This window comes from Prorops nasuta, unplaced genomic scaffold (genome assembly GCF_024137725.1).
Source record: "Prorops nasuta isolate Cenicafe-Biocafe unplaced genomic scaffold, Cenicafe_Pnas_1.2 PNAS00015, whole genome shotgun sequence".
Taxonomy (NCBI): Eukaryota; Metazoa; Arthropoda; class Insecta; order Hymenoptera; family Bethylidae; genus Prorops; species Prorops nasuta.
The window spans coordinates 2,318,131-2,337,206 of NW_027116812.1; the positions used below are offsets into that span (position 1 = coordinate 2,318,131).

The following is a 19,076-nucleotide window of genomic DNA, read 5'->3' on the forward strand; positions in this document are numbered from 1 at the left end:
ATTACTAGGTTTTTTATTCGAGTAAAAACATCACTCTTGATAAAATTTTCCAATCGATCAATCCAAAACTATGTATCGCAAACCATTTTACGATACATGGCAGACTTTAACCTTTTCATAAGTGATGCAGGTGGCTCGAGATCAAACGGTAAACTTAAAATTTAGCTTTTAATCTTATCAATCAGCCAATGATTACACTCTTTCATCGATCAGTGAAACTGCTTCGTTGCGGTATATAAATCTCCCAGGATCAGCCTCAAGCATCAGTGAATGCTATCGACTCTCCGAAGTATCACGGTAAGTTAGACCATCAACATTTTGCTACAATTTACTCTTAAATTTTCATCATACTCGGTGCACCCTTAAGAAACCATATTCTTCATCAAGCGAAACGTCTGCTTATTGAAACTAATTATTTTTCTTCTTTTAGATGAAGTTCACCGTATCAGTCTTACTGGTTCTGGCTGCGGCCAGTTCCATCAATGCCTTCAAAATCCCTAATTATGGAAAAGGCGAAGTAAAAGTGTCGCTTCAGAAATTCATCGATCTTGTACCAGTTAACGATATTATTGCCATTGTAATGCAATACCTAAGCGAAGATGAACAAGTCCAGAAGGCCTATGGATATTTCCAGTCTGAGGAATTTAAGACCCTGGTCAAAGAGGTTGAGGCTATTCCTGAACTCCGAGAACTGATGAATTACTTGGAGGATGCTGGACTCGAAGCTTACAAAATCGCCAATGACTTGAATAAACAATTGGGATTGCCCAGCATTCACCCCGCAACATTGACTGCTAGAATGGCAAGCACCCAGGCCACCGGAGGACTCGCAGGAATGATTGAAGAAATCAAGGCCGTTATTCCTTTCGCAAAAATCCAAAAAGTATACAATGAGGAATTGAAGTCTTCAAAGGCTTTCGCCAACTTAGTCAACCAACTGAAATCTCAAAAATTCCAAACTGTCGTCAACAAAGTTGTGGCCAATAAACACGTACAAATCCTCATCCAAAAAGCCAAGGATGCAGGCATCAACCTCAAGACTATCAAGGATCTCCTAGAGACTATACTAGGCATCCACGTACCCGCCAAAGCAGTCACATTTGAGAATCCTCAATTGGAGAGACATTTAAAGGACTTTCTAAATCTTTTGCCCTTCCAAAAAATACTGGCTATTTTTGATAAATATCTTATGACTGAGGACGTACAAAAAGCAATTCAGTATCTTCGTTCTGAGGATTTTAAAGCTTCGCTTCTCAGTATCGAAGTTCTTAGAGAATTCGAGGGGCTTGTGCGTTACCTCGATGATGCCGGTCTTGACATTGTCAACTACATTAATTACCTACATAGCAGTTTGGCACTGCCCCCTTTCGTACTGCCTGACACAAGAACCTTCAACGTCCAGGCTACTGCTGGTTTAAAAAAAATATACGATGAACTGGAGGCTGTTCTGCCCGAAGATGAAATCAAGTCTCTTTTTGATTACAAAATTCACCATAATGCAGTTTTCGCGCATTTCGTGAACAGTGTCAAATCTCCTGAGTTCGCGAAAATTGTAGCCGCCCTTAAAGCTCAGCCTGCTTTCGTTCAATTTATACAAAATCTCAAGAACGTTGGCCTCGAACCCTCAGCATATTTCCACTTATTCTTGAAGGTATTTGGCTTTCAGTGAATACGCTATGACTGATACAGAAAAACCATCGACATATTATCATTTATGTAAGATATAATGAAATATAAGCTTTAATTATGCTTCACAATTTTACCTTGTTTTCACTATTCTTTATTTATATTCCTCGAACCTGTACAATTCGTGATAATGATTGTTAGGGTAACACATACTTCTTGTTAAAAATGTATACGTAATATAACTCTCGGTATACACTTTTGATGAAAACTGCAGAAAGTTTAGGAAAAACGAACAAACGTTACAATTAGCAGGTTCACTACCTACTAAAGTTATTTTTTTCTTCATTACACTAGTGAACTGGTGTATATAGTTGGCTAACCATAAGACAAGAATATGTTTCCTTATATACTCTAACTTATTGCATTAGTGCAGCATTGTAGCTAAAAAAATAGACCTACTGTATATTTTGCATGTATGCTATGGTAAGCTTAGCAAATGTGCAATGCACCTGTATTCATTCGCAACAAGTTTAAACATTAATCACAACATATGTTGATGAGTCGAGCAAAAACATGAATTTTATAAGGATCATAAGTACCAAAGCTGCTGTGCTGGTCCAATCTCAAAATACTTGTCGTATTTTGCATAGAATATTTTATAAGTGGAAATTTGTCACATAAAGGGGATTTAAGTCATTTAAATTATATACAAATATCATGAAGAATTAACAATTAGAAAATTGAATTATTAATAATATTCTCTGATTGACAGAGATAACACGTATTCAATATACAAATGGCAAGGCGGAATAATTAATTCAATTTAAATAAACGATTATTATTAAGGATAGATCATTTTAATTTGATGTAGGTAAGGTAGATCATGGAACGCATAACAAGTAAAACAAAAATTATTAGAAATTTGTGAATATAATGATAATAGCCGGTGTGTCGTACGGCTACAGTTAGGCTTTTCTTTTATCAAATTAATAGAGAGTTTATTAAAAAATATATTGATCGCGATCTTTGGTGTAATGAATGTCAATATAGCTAAAGAAGGTACTCGACGATGTTTCAACCGAATTTGAGAGGGGTGATCAAGCAAAAAGGGTCCTATTTCTGCTAGGGAGCCAATGCTATCTGATGCACTTGCACATATTTTGAGTATTATAAAATGATTTAAAACGATACAATTTTTGGAGGCTATACATCATAGTAACCAGAGAAACTGACCTTTTAGATGAGCTGTAATTATTACACTGTAAGGTAACGACATTATTATAAAACCTAGGGTCAAGTGTAATCAGACGAACGATATCCTAAATAATATTTGCTTTTTCCTGTGAATCCAGAATTTTTATACGACAGTAGCTATTAAAGTGATATAGGGTATAACTAGCCTCTAACGCATTAATTACAAAACCTTTTCCCTATTGTGAGAAATGATAAATATTTGTTTGAATTAAGAATTAAGAAAAGATTATATACAAATTTGTTCAATGCACGTTATACGTTAGAAAGTAAAGAGTCATTTCAAATACAAGCCATAGGTATGCTATACCGTTGCATTCATGGAAGATTTCAATCATTATTTTGTTCGAGCCGAAGGAAATGATTATATAATGCTATAATTGTACAATATATAAAAGAATGATAAAAGTTAAAATTTGCAATTAATTCGTTAACATGAGTTTGTAAAATTTTATAACAATAATTGTGATGTTTATGATTGAAGCTTATTATTATGAAGTATTATTCAGTTTTTCACTCAATTGGAAACATCACTTTAGATAAAATTCTCCAATCAACCTATGTAAACTGTGTGTCGTAAGCCACTGTAGGAAACAGCAGATTTTAGTATTTTCACAAGTCATACAAGTAACTAGACAACCAGTGACAAATTTATATAAGCTATTTTTTAATCTAATCGATAAACCAATGATTATATACAACTCATTGATCATTTAAAAACTAGTTGGTGGAGGTATATAAGAGCTTTCAATATTTACTCTTAACCATCAGTGAATGCTATCAACTCACCGATGTAACATGGTAAATTGAAACATCCATATTTTGTTATGGTTAAAGCATTCTTACACTTTCATCATGATCAGTACTTCTTTAAGTAACCGTCTTTTTCTTTAAACTCAACACTTATTTATAGAAATTATTTTCTTTTCAGATGAAGTTCACCGTATCAGTCCTTTTGGTTCTGGCTGCGGCCAGTTCCATAAATGTCTTCAAGATCCCAGATTTTGGGAAAGGTCAACTGCATAATGATCTACAGGATTTTATCAATGTTTTACCAGTTGACAATATTATTGGCATTGTACTGGAATACGCATCTATAGATGAGGAAGTTCAGAAGGCCCTTGAATATGTTAAGTCAGACAAATTTAAGGCCTTGGTCACTGAGGTTGAGGCTATTTCTGAGGTCCGAGAAATAATGGCATACTTAGAAAAAGCTGGAATCTACATCTACAAAATTGTTAACAAGTTGAATGGAGCTTTAGGACTGCCCAGAATTCACCGTGCAAGATTAGCCGCTAGAATAGCAAGCACTCAGATCACCGGAGGACTCGTAGGACTTGTAGAAGATATTAAAGTGATCATTCCTCATCAGAAACTGCAAAATCTTTACGAAGAAAAGCTGCAGAATTCGAAGGCTTTTGCTGACTTCATAGCTCAACTGAAATCCCAAAAAGTACAAACTATCGTTAACAAAGTCTATGCCAATGAACACTTTCAATACCTCCTTGAACACGCCAAGAAAGCAGGTATCAATGTCAAGGCCATCAAAAATCTTCTCGAAACCGTACTTGGTATCCACGTACCTGGGAAAGCAGTCACATTTGAGTATACTGAGTTGGAGGACCATTTAACCCGGCAATGGGCGCGCGGGGTGTTCAGAACACCCCAAAAATAGAAATCTATTGGTAACGTAGCGAAAAATTTGTGCAGTCACTTAAAAATATTAGCGTTTAATTAATACAAATAATGTAAAGAAATGCAATTGCTATTGTATACCAAAGGGAACTTCGCATAGATGATATTTATTGAAAAATAAATCTGTATTTGTAAATATTTTACGTCTAATAACGAAAAACAAATGGGGTGTCCGTGACACCCCACGCGCCTATCTACGTAAAAAAAAAAGCACGCGCCTATTGGCGGGTTAAAGGACTTTCTAAATCTTTTGCCTTACGATAAAATAGAACATATCATTAATAAATATATTAACAATGAAGAAGTACAGAAAACGTTACAGTATCTTGGATCTGAAGATTTTAAACGCTCACTTGTGGATCTTGAATCCCTTAGACAATTTGAGAAATTTGTGCGCTATCTGGATGGAGCTGGTTTCAAAATTGCCAAATTAATCAATCAAGTGCATGAGAGTTTGGGAATTCCCCCTTATAAATTTCCTGGTTCCAAACCCTTGAACGTACAGGCTACTGGTGGTTTTAAGATATTATTCGAAGAATTGGCGTCTGTTCTACCTGAAGATGATATCAAGGCTCTTTTTGATTACAAGTATCAGCATAATGCAATTTTCGCTCATTTTGTCAACAGTCTCTACTCTCCCATGTTTGAAGAAATTATTTACAAGCTTGAAATATTTTCCGAATACATTAAGTTTATACAACAGCTTAAAGACGTTGGCTTTGAACCACAAGCATATGTTAACTATCTCCTTAAGATATTTGGCCTCCATATAAACATTTCCATTGATACGAATTAAACATAAACTTATTATCATCTTCATTTATGTAACATATTATGAAATAAATTATGTAATTATATATCATAATTTCACTTTGGTTTAATTGTTTTTATGTATATCTTAAATATCTGCCATTCAGGATAAAGAATTTTAGGATAACACACGCTTTTCGTTGCAATTATATACTTTTCATTTGACCCTCAGTGTATACTTTTAGGAAAAGTGCATTAACTCAAACAAAACGAACAAATTTCAGCTTATGGTTAGTACATTATTAATTAAGGTTGATAATTTTCGCTGCTCTGCCGAACTGATGTAATTAGTTGATATGATACAAGAAAGTATTAACTTGTTCATTAGGGTCAAGAAGATATTAGCCATACAAAGAAAAAGCAATGATTTGACATATATAAAGAATCATTAAAAATTTTAAATTAGAAAATTCGATTATTGATGAATTTGGTTTACGAATATAACTTATACTCAACAGACGAAGAGTAAAATAGAATAATAAATCCTATACATTTCTATTAAAAGATTTTAAGTGAATGAAGGTGCTTGTTTTATACTATTTGTGTGTAAGGTAACTTTGTAACATATACACAAAGAAGAAGGAAGTTGGAAAAGTAATAATAATAGCTAGTGTAATGGTTGAAATGCACATAACAGCAGTTAATTTTGTACTGATAGTATTAATAGTTTGTTGGAAGATATATTGATCGTGATCTTTGAGAAAATGGACGGAAGTATCTCAATAGAGGAAGATTTCAATGATCTTTCAATCAAATTTGAATTACTTCAGCTTTTTACGAGGATATGTACAAAAATACTCTGCACATAAAGTAGGTTCGAAGAGAGATGATCAGCCAAGAAGCGAGACTCAGATCTGATGTAGAGCTCATACTGTCTCATGCACTTACAAATATTTTAAGTAATGTCAAATAATTCAGTGCGATAATGTTTTTAGAGGTCATACTTCCTAGCAACCAGAGAGATTGACTTTCTAGATGAGCTGTAATTATTACATTGCAGAGTAACGACATTACTGTAAAACATGAGGAGAAGTGTGATCAGATGAACGGTACCCTAAATAATATTTGCTTTTTCCCATGAAATCCAGGCTTATTATACGATAGTGCTTATTAAAATGACATATGATTTAAGGGTGAATAAAAGTATTCATTTAGAAAGTATCTCCTATTGTAAAGTAGAGAACATTTATTTGAATTAGGAATCAGAAAAAGATGAAATAAAAATTTGTTCATGACACGTTTACGCGTTAGAAAGTGAAGAGTCTTTTCAAACACGCGAGCAACAGGTCCGCAATACCATTTCGTTCATATAGGAGGATTCAAATAATTATTATATTTCAGTTAAGGAAAATTATTATAAAGTGTATTAAAGCTGCTGTATATAAATGAAGGATACGTGTTAAAATTTTGCAATGAATTCAATAAAATTTCTCTCATCAGATTTTATTATAACCGTTGTGATATTTCTGATTGAAATATATTATTTTGATTTATTTTATATTATTCATAAGAGAGCAAAATGAATCTTGAAAAGCTTTTCTTATCAATTTATTGTAGCCCATTCTAGGAAACGTAGTGGATTCTAGATATTTCAAAAGTGTTACCACGATAGCAGAAAATCTATAGTTATAAGCTTAAAATCTAGCTTTTAATCTTATCAATAAGTCTTTGATTAAACTTCTTAATCAGTTGGCTGAGAACTGCCTGGCCACAATATATAAATCTCCTAGATTCACACATAAGTATCAGTGAATGCTGTCAACTCTCCGAAGTATCAAAGTAAGTTAAACCATCAATATTTACGTACTATTTACTCATAAGTTTTCACTGAACTCGATGCTCCCTTAAGAAACCATTATTATCATCAAACGAAATCAGTTTATTTAAATAAATTATGATTTTTTCTTTTCAGATGAAGTTCAGCGTATCATCCTTATTGTTTTTGGCTGCGATCAGCTCCATCAACGCCTTCCAAATCCCCAATTATGGAAAAGGCGAACTAAAAGTGGCGTTTCAGAAAATCTTCGATCTCATACCAGCTGATGACATTATCAGCATTGTGATCGAATACATAAGCGAAGATGAACAAGTTCAGAGGGTCCATGAATTTTTAAAGTCGGACGAATTTAAAGGCCTTTTCAGCGATGTTATGACTGCTCCTGATACTCGAACATTTTTATTGTTTTTAGAGGATGCTGGAATTGAAGCATTCAGAGCGGCCAACGACGTGAATAAATTGTTGGGAACACCCACGATCCGGCCCTTAAAATTAACCGCTAGAATAGCGGATACTCAGGCCACCGGAGGAATCAAAGGACTGGTAAAGGACATCAGTGCCATTATTCCTTACGCAGAAATCGAAAAAGTAGCCAAAGAGCTCATGCAGAATTCAAAGGCTTTTGCCAACTTAGACAAACAATTCAAATCCCCACAGTACATTGCAATTTGGCAAAGATTCTGGTCCAATCATTATGCTAGGAAACTCAGCGAAAGATTAAATGAAGTAATGAATGCCGAAGGCTTCAAGGATTTCCTACAGACCATCCCTGCCCGGCGCATTCACCTCCCCGTCCGGCACACTCCCATCCCTGCCCGGCACATTTCCATCCCCGTCCGGCACATCCCCGTAGAAACAGACTCAATGGCAAATCCTGAGCTGGAGAGCCATTTAAATGATTTTATTAAGCTTTTGCCGCTCAACAAAATGGCGGTTATTTTTGATAAATATGTTAATACTGAGGAATTACGAAAAGCAATAGAGTATTTTCACTCTGAAGAGTTTAAATCTTCGCTTCTCAATCTCGAAGCTCTTACAGAATTCGAACAGGTTGTGCGCTACCTCGATTTTGCCGGTCTTGAGATTGTCAAGTACATCAACCTAATCCATCAGAGTTATGGACTTCCCTCTTTCGTACTGTCTGAAGCAAAAACCTTCAACGTCCAGGCTACTGGTGGTTTAAAAAAATTGTACGAAGAACTGGAGGCTGTTCTGCCCGAAGATGAAATCAAGTCTCTTTTTGATTACAAATTTCACCATAATGCAGTTTTCGCGCATTTCGTGAACAGTGTTAAATCTCCCTCGTTTGTAAAACTTGTAGTCAGACTTGAAGCTCAGCCTGCTTTCGTTCAATTTATACAAAAGCTCAATAACGTTGGCTTCGAACCCTTAGCATATGTTCGCTTACACTTGAAGGTATTTGGCTTCTATTGAATACGCCATTACTGATACTGAATAACCACCGACATATTATTATTTATGTAAAATATTATGAAATATATGCTTTAAAATTGTACCTTATTTTCATTGTTTTTTATATATGTTCCTCGAACTTGTGCAAATTTAGAATATTGGCTGCTAGGGTAACACGTATACTTCTTGTTAAATATGTATACGCGTGACGTAACTCCCGGTATACAATTTTGATGAAAACTACAGAAAGTTCAGGAAAAACGAATAAACATTATAGTTAGCAGGTTCATTACCTACTCAAGTTACTCTTTTTCACTACATTATCGAACTGGTGTAGTTAATTGAAATAAGACAAGAATATGTTTCCTTATATACTCTAACTTATTGCATTAGTGCAGCATTGTAGCTAAAAAAATAGACCTACTGTATATTTTGCATGCATATTGTAGTAAGCTTAGCAAAAGTGCAATGCGCTTGTATTCATTCGCAAAAAATTTAAACATTAATCACAACATCTGTTGTTGAAATCGAGCAAAAACATGAATTTTATAATGATCATAGTACCAAAGCTGGTGGGCTGGTCCAAACTTAAAATACTTATTGTATTTTGCAGAGAAAATTAAATATGTGGAAATTAATTACACAAAGGGGATTTAAATCATTTAACTTATACATAACAATCATGAAGAATTTACAATTAGAAAATTGGATCATTGGTAATATATATATTCTGATTGACAAAGGTAACTTGTATTCAATATACGAAGGGTAAGGCGGAACAATTAATTGAATTAAATAAACGATTGTTATTAAGAATAGATAATTTTTATTTGATGTACGTTAGGTAGATCATGAAATGTGTAAAAATTAAAACGAAAATTGTAAGGAATTTATTGGAAATGTAATAATAATAATAGCCGGTGTAGTGGCTGCAGTCAGACTGTTCGTTTACTAAAGTAACAGTTCGTTGAAAAATATATTGGCCGCGCGATTTTTGATTTAATGGATGACAGTAGCTCGCTAGAGGAGGTCCTCGACGTTGTTTAGGCCAAATTTGAATTACTGTCGCTTGTTTCGAAGGGAGCGTCACAAATCATTACGTAGACATAGTAGGTCCGATGAAGAATGATCAGGCAAAAAGGGGGACTCAGCTATACTGAGGATTCTATGCTAGATCTGATGAACTTATACTTATTTTAAGTATTGTAAAATTATATAGAGCGGTAAGGTTTTTAGGAGACTTGCATTACAGTGACCAGAAGGGATGAACTTTCAGATTAACTGAAATTACACTATAAATTAACGACATTACTGTAAAACCTGAGATGAAATATATTCTGCAGACTTACGAAAATCTAATTAATATTTGCTTTTTACCGTGAAATCTAGGATTATAATACGATAGTGCTTATTAAAGTGGCACATATGTTTTAGTTCTCAACGAAGTTATTCATTCAGAAAGTATCTCCTATTGTAAAGTAGAGAATATTTGTTTGAATTAGGAATCAGGAAAAGACGAAATAAAAATTTGTTCATTGCACGTTTATGCGTTAGAAAGTGAAGTCTTTTCAAATACGTGATCAACAGGTCTGCTATACCGTTGCGTTCATATAGAGGATTTAAATAATTATTATGTTCGAGATGAGGAAAATTGTTATATAGTGCATTAGTTGCTAAATATCAAAAAAGGATACGAGTTAAAATTTGCAATGAGTTCGTAAAAATTCTCTCGTCAAATTTTATAATAACCGTTGTAATGTTCATAGATGAAACATATATTATTTTGATTTATTATATATTTATAATAAAAGAAAACACTCAACACTGAAAAAATTTTCCAATCAATTGATCTAAACTGTCTATTGTAATCCATTTTAGGAAACGTAGTAGATTTTAGCATTCTAAGAAGAGATATCGCAATGGCAGGAAATCTAGTAATAAGCTTAAAGTATAGCTTTTTATCTTATCAATGAGTCTTTGATTAAACTCCTTAATCGATAGATTAAGAAGTACTGGCCACAGTATATTAACCTTCGAAGCTCACACTCATGCATCAGCGAAAATTGTCAAACTCTCCGAAGTATCACAGTAAGTTAAACCATCAATATTTTCCTACCATTTACTCATAAATTTTCACTGGACTCGGTGCTCCCTTAAGAAACCACATTATTCTTCAAGCGAAACCTGCTTATTATAACTAATTATTTTTCTTCTTTTAGATGAAGTTCACCGTATCACTCTTATTGGTTCTGGCTGCGGCCAGTTCTATCAACGCCTTCAAAATCCCCAATTATGGAAATGGCGAATTAAAAGTGGCATTTCAGAAAATTATCGATCTTATACCATTGATGAAATTGTCAGCATTGTAAACGAATACCTAGGCGAAGATGAACAAGTTCAGAAGGCCTATGTATTTGTAACGTCGAACGAATTTAAAGACATTTTCAGCGTAATTGCAGATACCCAAGAAGTTCGACAATTGTTGTTGTTCCTACAGGATGCTGGATTCGAAGCGTACAAAATGATCAACGACGTGAATAAATTGTTGGGAACACCCAGGATCCGACCCTTAAAATTAACCGCTAGAATAATGGACACTCAGGCCACCGGAGGAATCGAAGGACTGCTAAAGGACATCAGTTCTATCATTCCTATGGCAGAAATCAAAAAAGTAACCGAAGAACTCTGGCAGAATTCAAAGGCTTTTGCCGAGTTTGTCATGCAACTCGATTCCCCAAAATGGCGTGCATTAGTTGAGAGATTCTTTTCCAATTATCAGGTTAAAAGACTCTATAAGAGATTCAATGTAGTTGTTTTCAAATACGAAGCCCTCAAACATCTCCTACAGACCATACAAGATATCCACAGAAAGAATAATAACGTTTATTAGTAACGTATATTTCACGATGCTGTAGAGTTAAATTTTGTGATAATTAAAACGTATTATATCAACGAGAAAGCAATGTTAGATTGTACAGAACTCAGTTAAATAGAAGTTTCATGGATCCCCTTATCACACGTTATTTTATTACGTTAATTAAACGTTGTACCTAACCAAAATTTTATATGTTTATTGAATTAAGATCTTTTTAAAGTTTTAATAATGGTTTTTTTATCTTTCTTTAACGTTAATATATAACGGTTTTATAGCGTTATTTTAAGGGAATACGTTACTCTAAGAAAAAAAACTACGTCAATGTAACGTTTTTCTAAAACGTTTGGAGTCAACCGTTAAATAACGTTGATTTTTCCAACCATAACCTAAAATCAACGTTTGTTACGTTATTATAACGTTTTTTCAAAGTGATTGGTCCGCGTGGGATTCCCGTAAAAGTAGACACATTGGCAAATCCTGAGTTGGAAAGCCATTTATATGATTTTATCGAACTTTTGCCGCACAATAAAATAGTGACTAATGTTAGCAAGTATATTAACAATGATGAAACAAGAAAAGCCATATACTATTTTTATACTGAAGAATTCAAATCATCGCTTCTCAACGTTCAAGCTCTTAAAGAATTTGAGCAAGTTGTGCGCTATCTCGATAATGCTGGTCTCAACATTGTCTATTACATCAACCATTTTCGTAAGAGTTTGGGACTTCCTCCTTATAAACTCCCTGGTGGGAAAGCCTTGAACATTCAGGCAACTGGCGGTTTGGAGGAAATGTACAAAGAACTGGAGTCTCTTCTGCCTGAAGATGATATCAAGAAGCTTTTCGATTACAAATATGAGCACGAACAGGTTTTCGCCCATTTTGTCAACAGTATCAAATCTTCTGAATTCGCGAAAATTGTTAACGCCCTTAAAGCTCAGCCTGCTCACGTCCAGTTTGTGCAGAAGCTAAGAAACGTTGGCTTGGCACCCGAAGCATCTCTGCGATTACTCCAGAAGATATTTGGCTTGTACTGAGCCCGTAATGATAGATATAGAATAACTGCATCTATGTATTATCATTTATGTAAAGCATTATGAAATATGCACGATTAAATTGTAATTAACAATTTTTTAGTGGTTTCATGGTTTCTAATATTTCTCAAACGTATACGGACCAGGATACAAGTCGTTAATGTATATTAACATGCACTTTTCGTCAAAAGTATATAAATTATATAACACTCTATATAGTCAATGTATGATTTTCATGAAATGTGCCGAAAGTCAGCCAAAATGAATAAATTTAATATCATAATAACGTTTATACATTAAATAGTAAGGATATTTTTTGTTGCATTGTCAAACTGGTGTATTCACTTCAAATGTAGAATACCGTATTTTTAATCTAACTTATTGCACTCGTCCTGCAGGGTATCCAAAAAATACTGGATTCTTATATGTTCTGCATAGTATATATATATATATATATATAATAAGGTAAGTTTTGTGAAATTGCAGTGTTTTTTTTTCACTTGTCAAAAATATAAAGATTTATTATAAAAATTGTTGGTTATATCCAGTAAATAAATGGATTTGTCGAAGATCATATTTAGAAAGGAAACCAGTTTTTTGGGGGGGCCCCAAAATACCTGCCGCATTTTGTACGAAAAATATGATAAGTAGATAGTAATCATATAAATAGAAAGTAATGAATTAACATTCATACAAATATCATAAGGAATTTAAAATTTGAACATTTTATTATTGATAATATTCTGTTTGCAAAGATAACTTATGCTCAATAGACGAACAGTATAGTAAAATAATGAATTCCATACATTTATAATAAGAGATTATTACTGAATGTAGATGTTTTCTTTATCCTACCTGCAAGGTAAATCTTATAACGTATAACTAAAGAGGAAGGAATCTGGAAATGTAATAATAATAGCCAGTGTAATAGTTGCATTAAACGGTCGCAGTCGGGTTTTTAGTTCAGAATATTAATAGTTTATTGAAAAATACATTAATCGCGATGTTTGGGGTAACAAACAGCAATATTTTGCTGAATGAAGATTTCGATTGTGTTTCGACTATATTTGAATTACTTTCGGTATTTGACGGGTGTGCGTCAACAATCACTCCGCAGAGAAAGTGGGTTCGATGAAGGGTGATCAGGCACAAGGGATGACTCAGTTCTGCTGGGGAATCTATGCTGTCGGATGCACTTACAGATATTTTAATGCATTGTAAAATGAATTAGAGCAATAAAGTTCTTAGAGCATATACATCACACATGGTGACCAGAGAGACTGATATTCCAAGTGAACTGTTATTGCACTGATAAGTAATAACATTATTCGAAACCTGATGTAAAATTCAATCAAACCAATGATATATATTTAGTACTTGACTTGTTCCCGTGAAAACTAAACCTTTTCATACAATAATAGCTATATTGAAGATACACATATTTTAACTAACAACAAATGCATTTATTTTACGACCTCTCGGATCTCTTACTTTAACATAATGAACCTTTATTTAAACTAGGATTCGAAACGAGAAATTATATAAAAAGTCGTTGGGCGGACAATATTTGCTACAAGACGAAAAACTATTATAACATTATAAGTACGAGCCACAGATACGCTGTACCGTATCGTTTATCATGAATCATAAAAAGATTATTTTTTGTGAGAGCCGAGAGAAAATATTATATAGAGTTTTAATTACACCACATACAAAAAAGATAATAATATGAGTTAAAATGTGCAATTAGTTCGTTAAAAATTCGCCCGTAAAATTTTATGATAACTGTTGTGATGATTCTGATTAAAATGCATTATATTAATTTATTATAAATTTGTCATAAGAGGAAAACAATCAACCTTGATAAAATTTTCCAATCAATCTATCTGAGCTGTGTACTGTAAACCATTCGAGGAAATGCAGCAGATTCCAGCCTTTTCAAAAGTGATGCAGGTGGCAGGAAAACTAGTGATAAACTTAACATATATCTCGCTTCTAATCTTATCAATTAGTCTATGATAGCACTCCTTAATCAATAAGTTAAGAACTGCCTGGTCACAGTATATAAATCTCCCAAGTTCACTCTTAAGCATCAGTGAATGCTATCAACTCTCTGAAGTATCACGGTAAGTTAAACCATCAATATTTTCCTACAATTTAATCTTAAATTTTCATGCACCCCGTTGCTTCTTAAGAAACCTTCTTTTGCATCAAGCGAAACCAGCTTATTTAAATAAATTATGATTTGTATTCAGATGAAGCTTACCGTATCACTCTTATTGGTTCTGGCTGCGGCCAGTTCCATCAACGCCATCAAAGTCCCCAATTATGGAAAAGGCGAACTAAAAGCGGCGTTTCAGAAAATCATCGATCTTATACCAGTTGATGAAATTGTCGGCATTGTAATCGAATACCTAAGTGAAGATGAAGAAGTCCAGAGGGCCTATGAGTATTTAAAGTCGGATGAATTTAAAGCCCGCCTCAGCGATGTTGAGGCTATTCCTGCACTTCGAGATGTGTTGACTTTCTTGGAGAATGCTGGACTCGAAGCGCACAAAATGGTCAATGACGTGAACAAACGTTTGGGACTACCCAAGATCAAGCCCGCACGATTAACCGCCAGAATAGCAGACACTCAAGCCACCGGAGGACTTGCAGGACTGGCAGAGAGACTCCGAGCAGTCATTCCTGTCGAGGAAATCAAAAAAGTAGTCCAAAATCTCTTGCAGAATTCAAAGGCTTTTGTCAAACTCATCAACGATCTCAGATCCGAGAAATTGAGAGGATTAATTAAAACAGTCTATGCCGATGGACGTATCCAACTACTCATCAAAAGTGCCAGGGATCACGGTGTGAACGTCCAGGCCTTGAAAGAAGTACTACAGGTTATACTAGGTATCCACATCTCCCTAAAAGCAGTCACATTGGAAAATCCTGATTTGGAAAGCCATTTAAACCAGTTCATCGAACTCTTGCCGTTCAAGAAAATGTTGGAAATCATTAGCAAATATATTAACGGTGATGAAGCACAAAAAGCCATACATTATATTTATACTGAAGAATTCAAATCATCGCTTCTCAACGTTCAAGCTCTTAAAGAATTTGAGCAAGTTGTGCGCTATCTCGATAATGCTGGTCTCAACATTGTCTATTACATCAACCATTTTCGTAAGAGTTTGGGACTTCCTCCTTATAAACTCCCTGGTGGGAAAGCCTTGAACATTCAGGCAACTGGCGGTTTGGAGGAAATGTACAAAGAACTGGAGTCTCTTCTGCCTGAAGATGATATCAAGAAGCTTTTCGATTACAAATATGAGCACGAACAGGTTTTCGCCCATTTTGTCAACAGTATCAAATCTCCTGAATTCGCGAAAATTGTTAACGCCCTTAAAGCTCAGCCTGCTCACGTCCAGTTTGTGCAGAAGCTAAGAAACGTTGGCTTGGCACCCGAAGCATCTCTGCGATTACTCCAGAAGATGTTTGGCTTGTACTGAGCCCGTAATGATAGATATAGAATAACTGCATCTATGTATTATCATTTGTGTGTAAAGCATTATGAAATATGCATGATTAAATTGTGATTAATAATTTTATTGCCGTTTCATTATTTTTAATATTTCTTAAACATGTGCGAATCAGGAAAGAAGTCGTTAGATTATGTTAACACGCACTTTCCGTTAAAAGTATATAATTTATATAATACTCGATATACGCTTTTATAAAATGTGCAGAAAGCCAGGCGAAACTAACAAATTTAACCTCGTGTAAGGTTAGTATATTACATAGTAAGGTTGTCATTATTCGCTGGGTTATCAAATTGGTGTAATCATGCAGTTGAAATGTAGAAGGACGTTCCTGTGCTATAATTTATTGCACTGACCCTGCAGGTCATCGACAAAAATATAATGTTTTTAATGTTCTGCAGATATAATATGCTAAGCTTTACAAAATTGCAATGCATTTATTTTCATATGTCAAAAATATAAAGATTTACCATAAAATGTGTTAATTATATGCATGCAGTAAATAAATGAATTTTATGAAGATTATAGAAAAAGGAAACTATTGATTTTGTCGAGCTTCAAAATATCTACCACATTTTGCAAGGAAAATATGACAATAGTAGTTAGTATTCATATAAAGAGAAAAAGCAATGATTTAACATTTAGGTATACCAAAATCACGAGGAATTTAAAGTTTGAAAATTTTATTGTTATCATCATTGATAATATTCTGTTTGCAAAGATAACTTATGTCTATAGACGAACAGTATAAGTAGAATATATCACGAATTCCATACATTTATAATTAATTTGTTTGTATTAGGAAATATGAAGAAATGATTTAAAAATTTGTTCAATGTACAACATTTGCTATAGAGAAGAAAAAGAAATACTTCAACTACGGCCGCAGATACTTTGTACAATTACGTTCATTAAAGATTATAAAATATTATTTTGTAGGAGCTAAAGAAAGTGATTATATGCATAGTGCTTTAATGACGATACACAACAAAGAAAAAAATAAAAGTTAGAATCTGCAATATATTCGTGAGCATTCATTCTTCCAAACTCATAATAAATATTTGGATGTTTGAGATTGTCGATTATTATTTTGACATAGGTACTACTCGATTTTTTATTCGAGTAAAAACAGCACTCTTGATAAAAGTCTCCAATCGATATATCTAAGCTGTGGATCGTTAACCATTTTAGGAAATATGGCTAATTTTAATATTTTGGAAAGTGATACAGGTGGCTGAAGACCCAGTGATAAGATTAAAATTTGGCTTTTAATTTTATCAATCAGCCGGTGATTACACTCTCTCATCGATCAATTAGACTGCTTGGAGGCGGTATATAAATCTTCGATGCTCAGTCTCATGCATCAGTGAATGCTATCAACTCTTTGAAGTAACACGGTAAGTTAAAACATTCATAAATTTATGCAACTTTTTACTTATATTTAATACTCTCATCAGAATTAATAAACTTATTTAAGCAATCCTCTTTTTCTTCAATCACTGTACACTTTTTTCTACAAATTATATCCTTTTTCAGATGAAGTTCACCGTATCAGTCCTGTTGCTTCTGGCTGCGGCCAGTTCCATAAATGCCTTCAAGATCCCAGATTTTGGGAAAGGTCAACTGCATAATGATCTACAGGATTTTATCAATGTTTTACCAGTTGACGATATTATTGGCATTGTACTGGAATACGCATCTATAGATGAGGAATTTCAGAAGGCCCTTGAATATATTAAGTCAGACAAATTTAAGGCCTTGGTCACTGATGTTGAGGCTATTCCTGAAGTCCGAGAAATGATGGCATACTTGGAGAAATCTGGAATCTACGTGTATAAAATTGTCAACATGTTGAATGAAGCTTTAGGACTACCCAGCATTCATCCCGCGAGATTAGCCGCTAGAATGACAATCACCCGGATCACCGGAGGACTCGCAGGACTCATTGAAGACATCAAGACCGTCATTCCTGTCCAAAAGCTCCAAGATCTGTACAATCAGAAATTGCAAACGTCAAAAGCGTTTGCTGACTTCATAGCTCAACTGAAATCCCAAAAAGTCCAAACTATCGTTAACAAAGTCTATGCCAATGAACACTTCCAATACCTCCTCAAACACGCCAAGGAAGTCGGCATCGATGTCAAGGCCATCAAGGATTTCCTTAAGGACGTTCTTGGCATCGACATCCCCGAGAAATCAGTTACATTTGAGAATTCTCATTTAGAAAGTCATTTAATGGACTTTATCATTCTTTTACCAGCCGAGAAAATGCTTCCTATTGCTCAGAAATATTCCCTCGATGAGCAAGTACAAAAAGCAATACAGTATCTAACTTCTCTAGATTTTAAACGTGCGTTTGTCAAGCTAGAACTTCTTAGAGAATTCGAGCAATTTGTACGCTACCTCGATGATGCCGGTCTCGGCATTGTCCCTTACATCAACACGCTGCACAAAAATTTGGGACTTCCCGATTTTGCACTGCCTGAGGCGAGAACATTCAGCATTCAGGCTACTGGCGGTTGTAAGGTACTTTATGAAGAAATCGCAGCTATTTTGCCAAAAGATGAAATCAAGGCTCTTTTCGATTACAAGTATCAGCATTATTCAGTTTTCGCAAAATTTGTCAAAAGCCTTTATTCTACCGAATTCATGAGTATTGTCGTTGGCCTTGAAGCCCAGGACGCTTACATTGAACTTCTACACAAGCTGCAAATTGCTGGTTTGGAACCCGAAGCCTTCATTGAATTACTCCAGCAGTTATTTGGCCTTCACTTAAACCGTCATGACTGATACTGAAAACCACCAACGTATTATCATTTATGTAACATATTATGGAATACATGCTTTTATTATGTTATACAAGTTTCTCTGTTTTCATTTTTTTTATATTTATCTCGAACATAATGTGCACCAGCAGAAGGATTAAGGTGATAGTGTTAAATTCACTTCTCGACAAAGGGCGTCCTCCACTTAAGGCTAAAGATACTTGCAATATGTAATACATGTCACATGAACTCTTATATTAAGAGAGTTTTCATGCTCAAGTGAAAAATGCCTAAAACTTATATTTA

The 19,076-nt window shown here is 34.3% G+C and overlaps 1 protein-coding gene across 1 annotated transcript; it reads left to right on the forward strand.

Moving 5' to 3' along the window:
- The first annotated feature begins 255 nt into the window (after positions 1-255).
- On the forward strand, positions 256-18,810 carry LOC136778822 (uncharacterized). The gene is made up of 36 exons (XM_066735949.1): positions 256-297; positions 431-1,665; positions 1,901-1,979; positions 2,055-2,109; positions 2,498-2,525; positions 2,570-2,685; positions 2,843-2,873; positions 3,094-3,176; positions 3,387-3,439; positions 3,809-4,528; positions 4,808-5,308; positions 5,568-5,612; positions 5,711-5,742; positions 5,841-5,847; positions 5,959-6,048; positions 6,197-6,286; positions 6,383-6,414; positions 6,515-6,557; positions 6,940-7,007; positions 7,072-7,153; positions 7,295-8,195; positions 11,038-11,461; positions 11,533-11,591; positions 11,877-12,477; positions 12,585-12,637; positions 12,880-12,918; positions 13,030-13,128; positions 13,599-13,698; positions 14,601-14,607; positions 14,737-15,964; positions 16,213-16,250; positions 16,534-16,606; positions 16,861-17,010; positions 17,105-17,127; positions 17,197-17,250; positions 17,542-18,810. Exons 1-36 carry the CDS (start codon positions 271-273, stop codon positions 18,793-18,795), a joined length of 8,520 nt encoding a protein of 2,839 aa, XP_066592046.1. The 5' UTR covers positions 256-270; the 3' UTR covers positions 18,796-18,810.
- Positions 18,811-19,076: the final 266 nt, after the last annotated feature.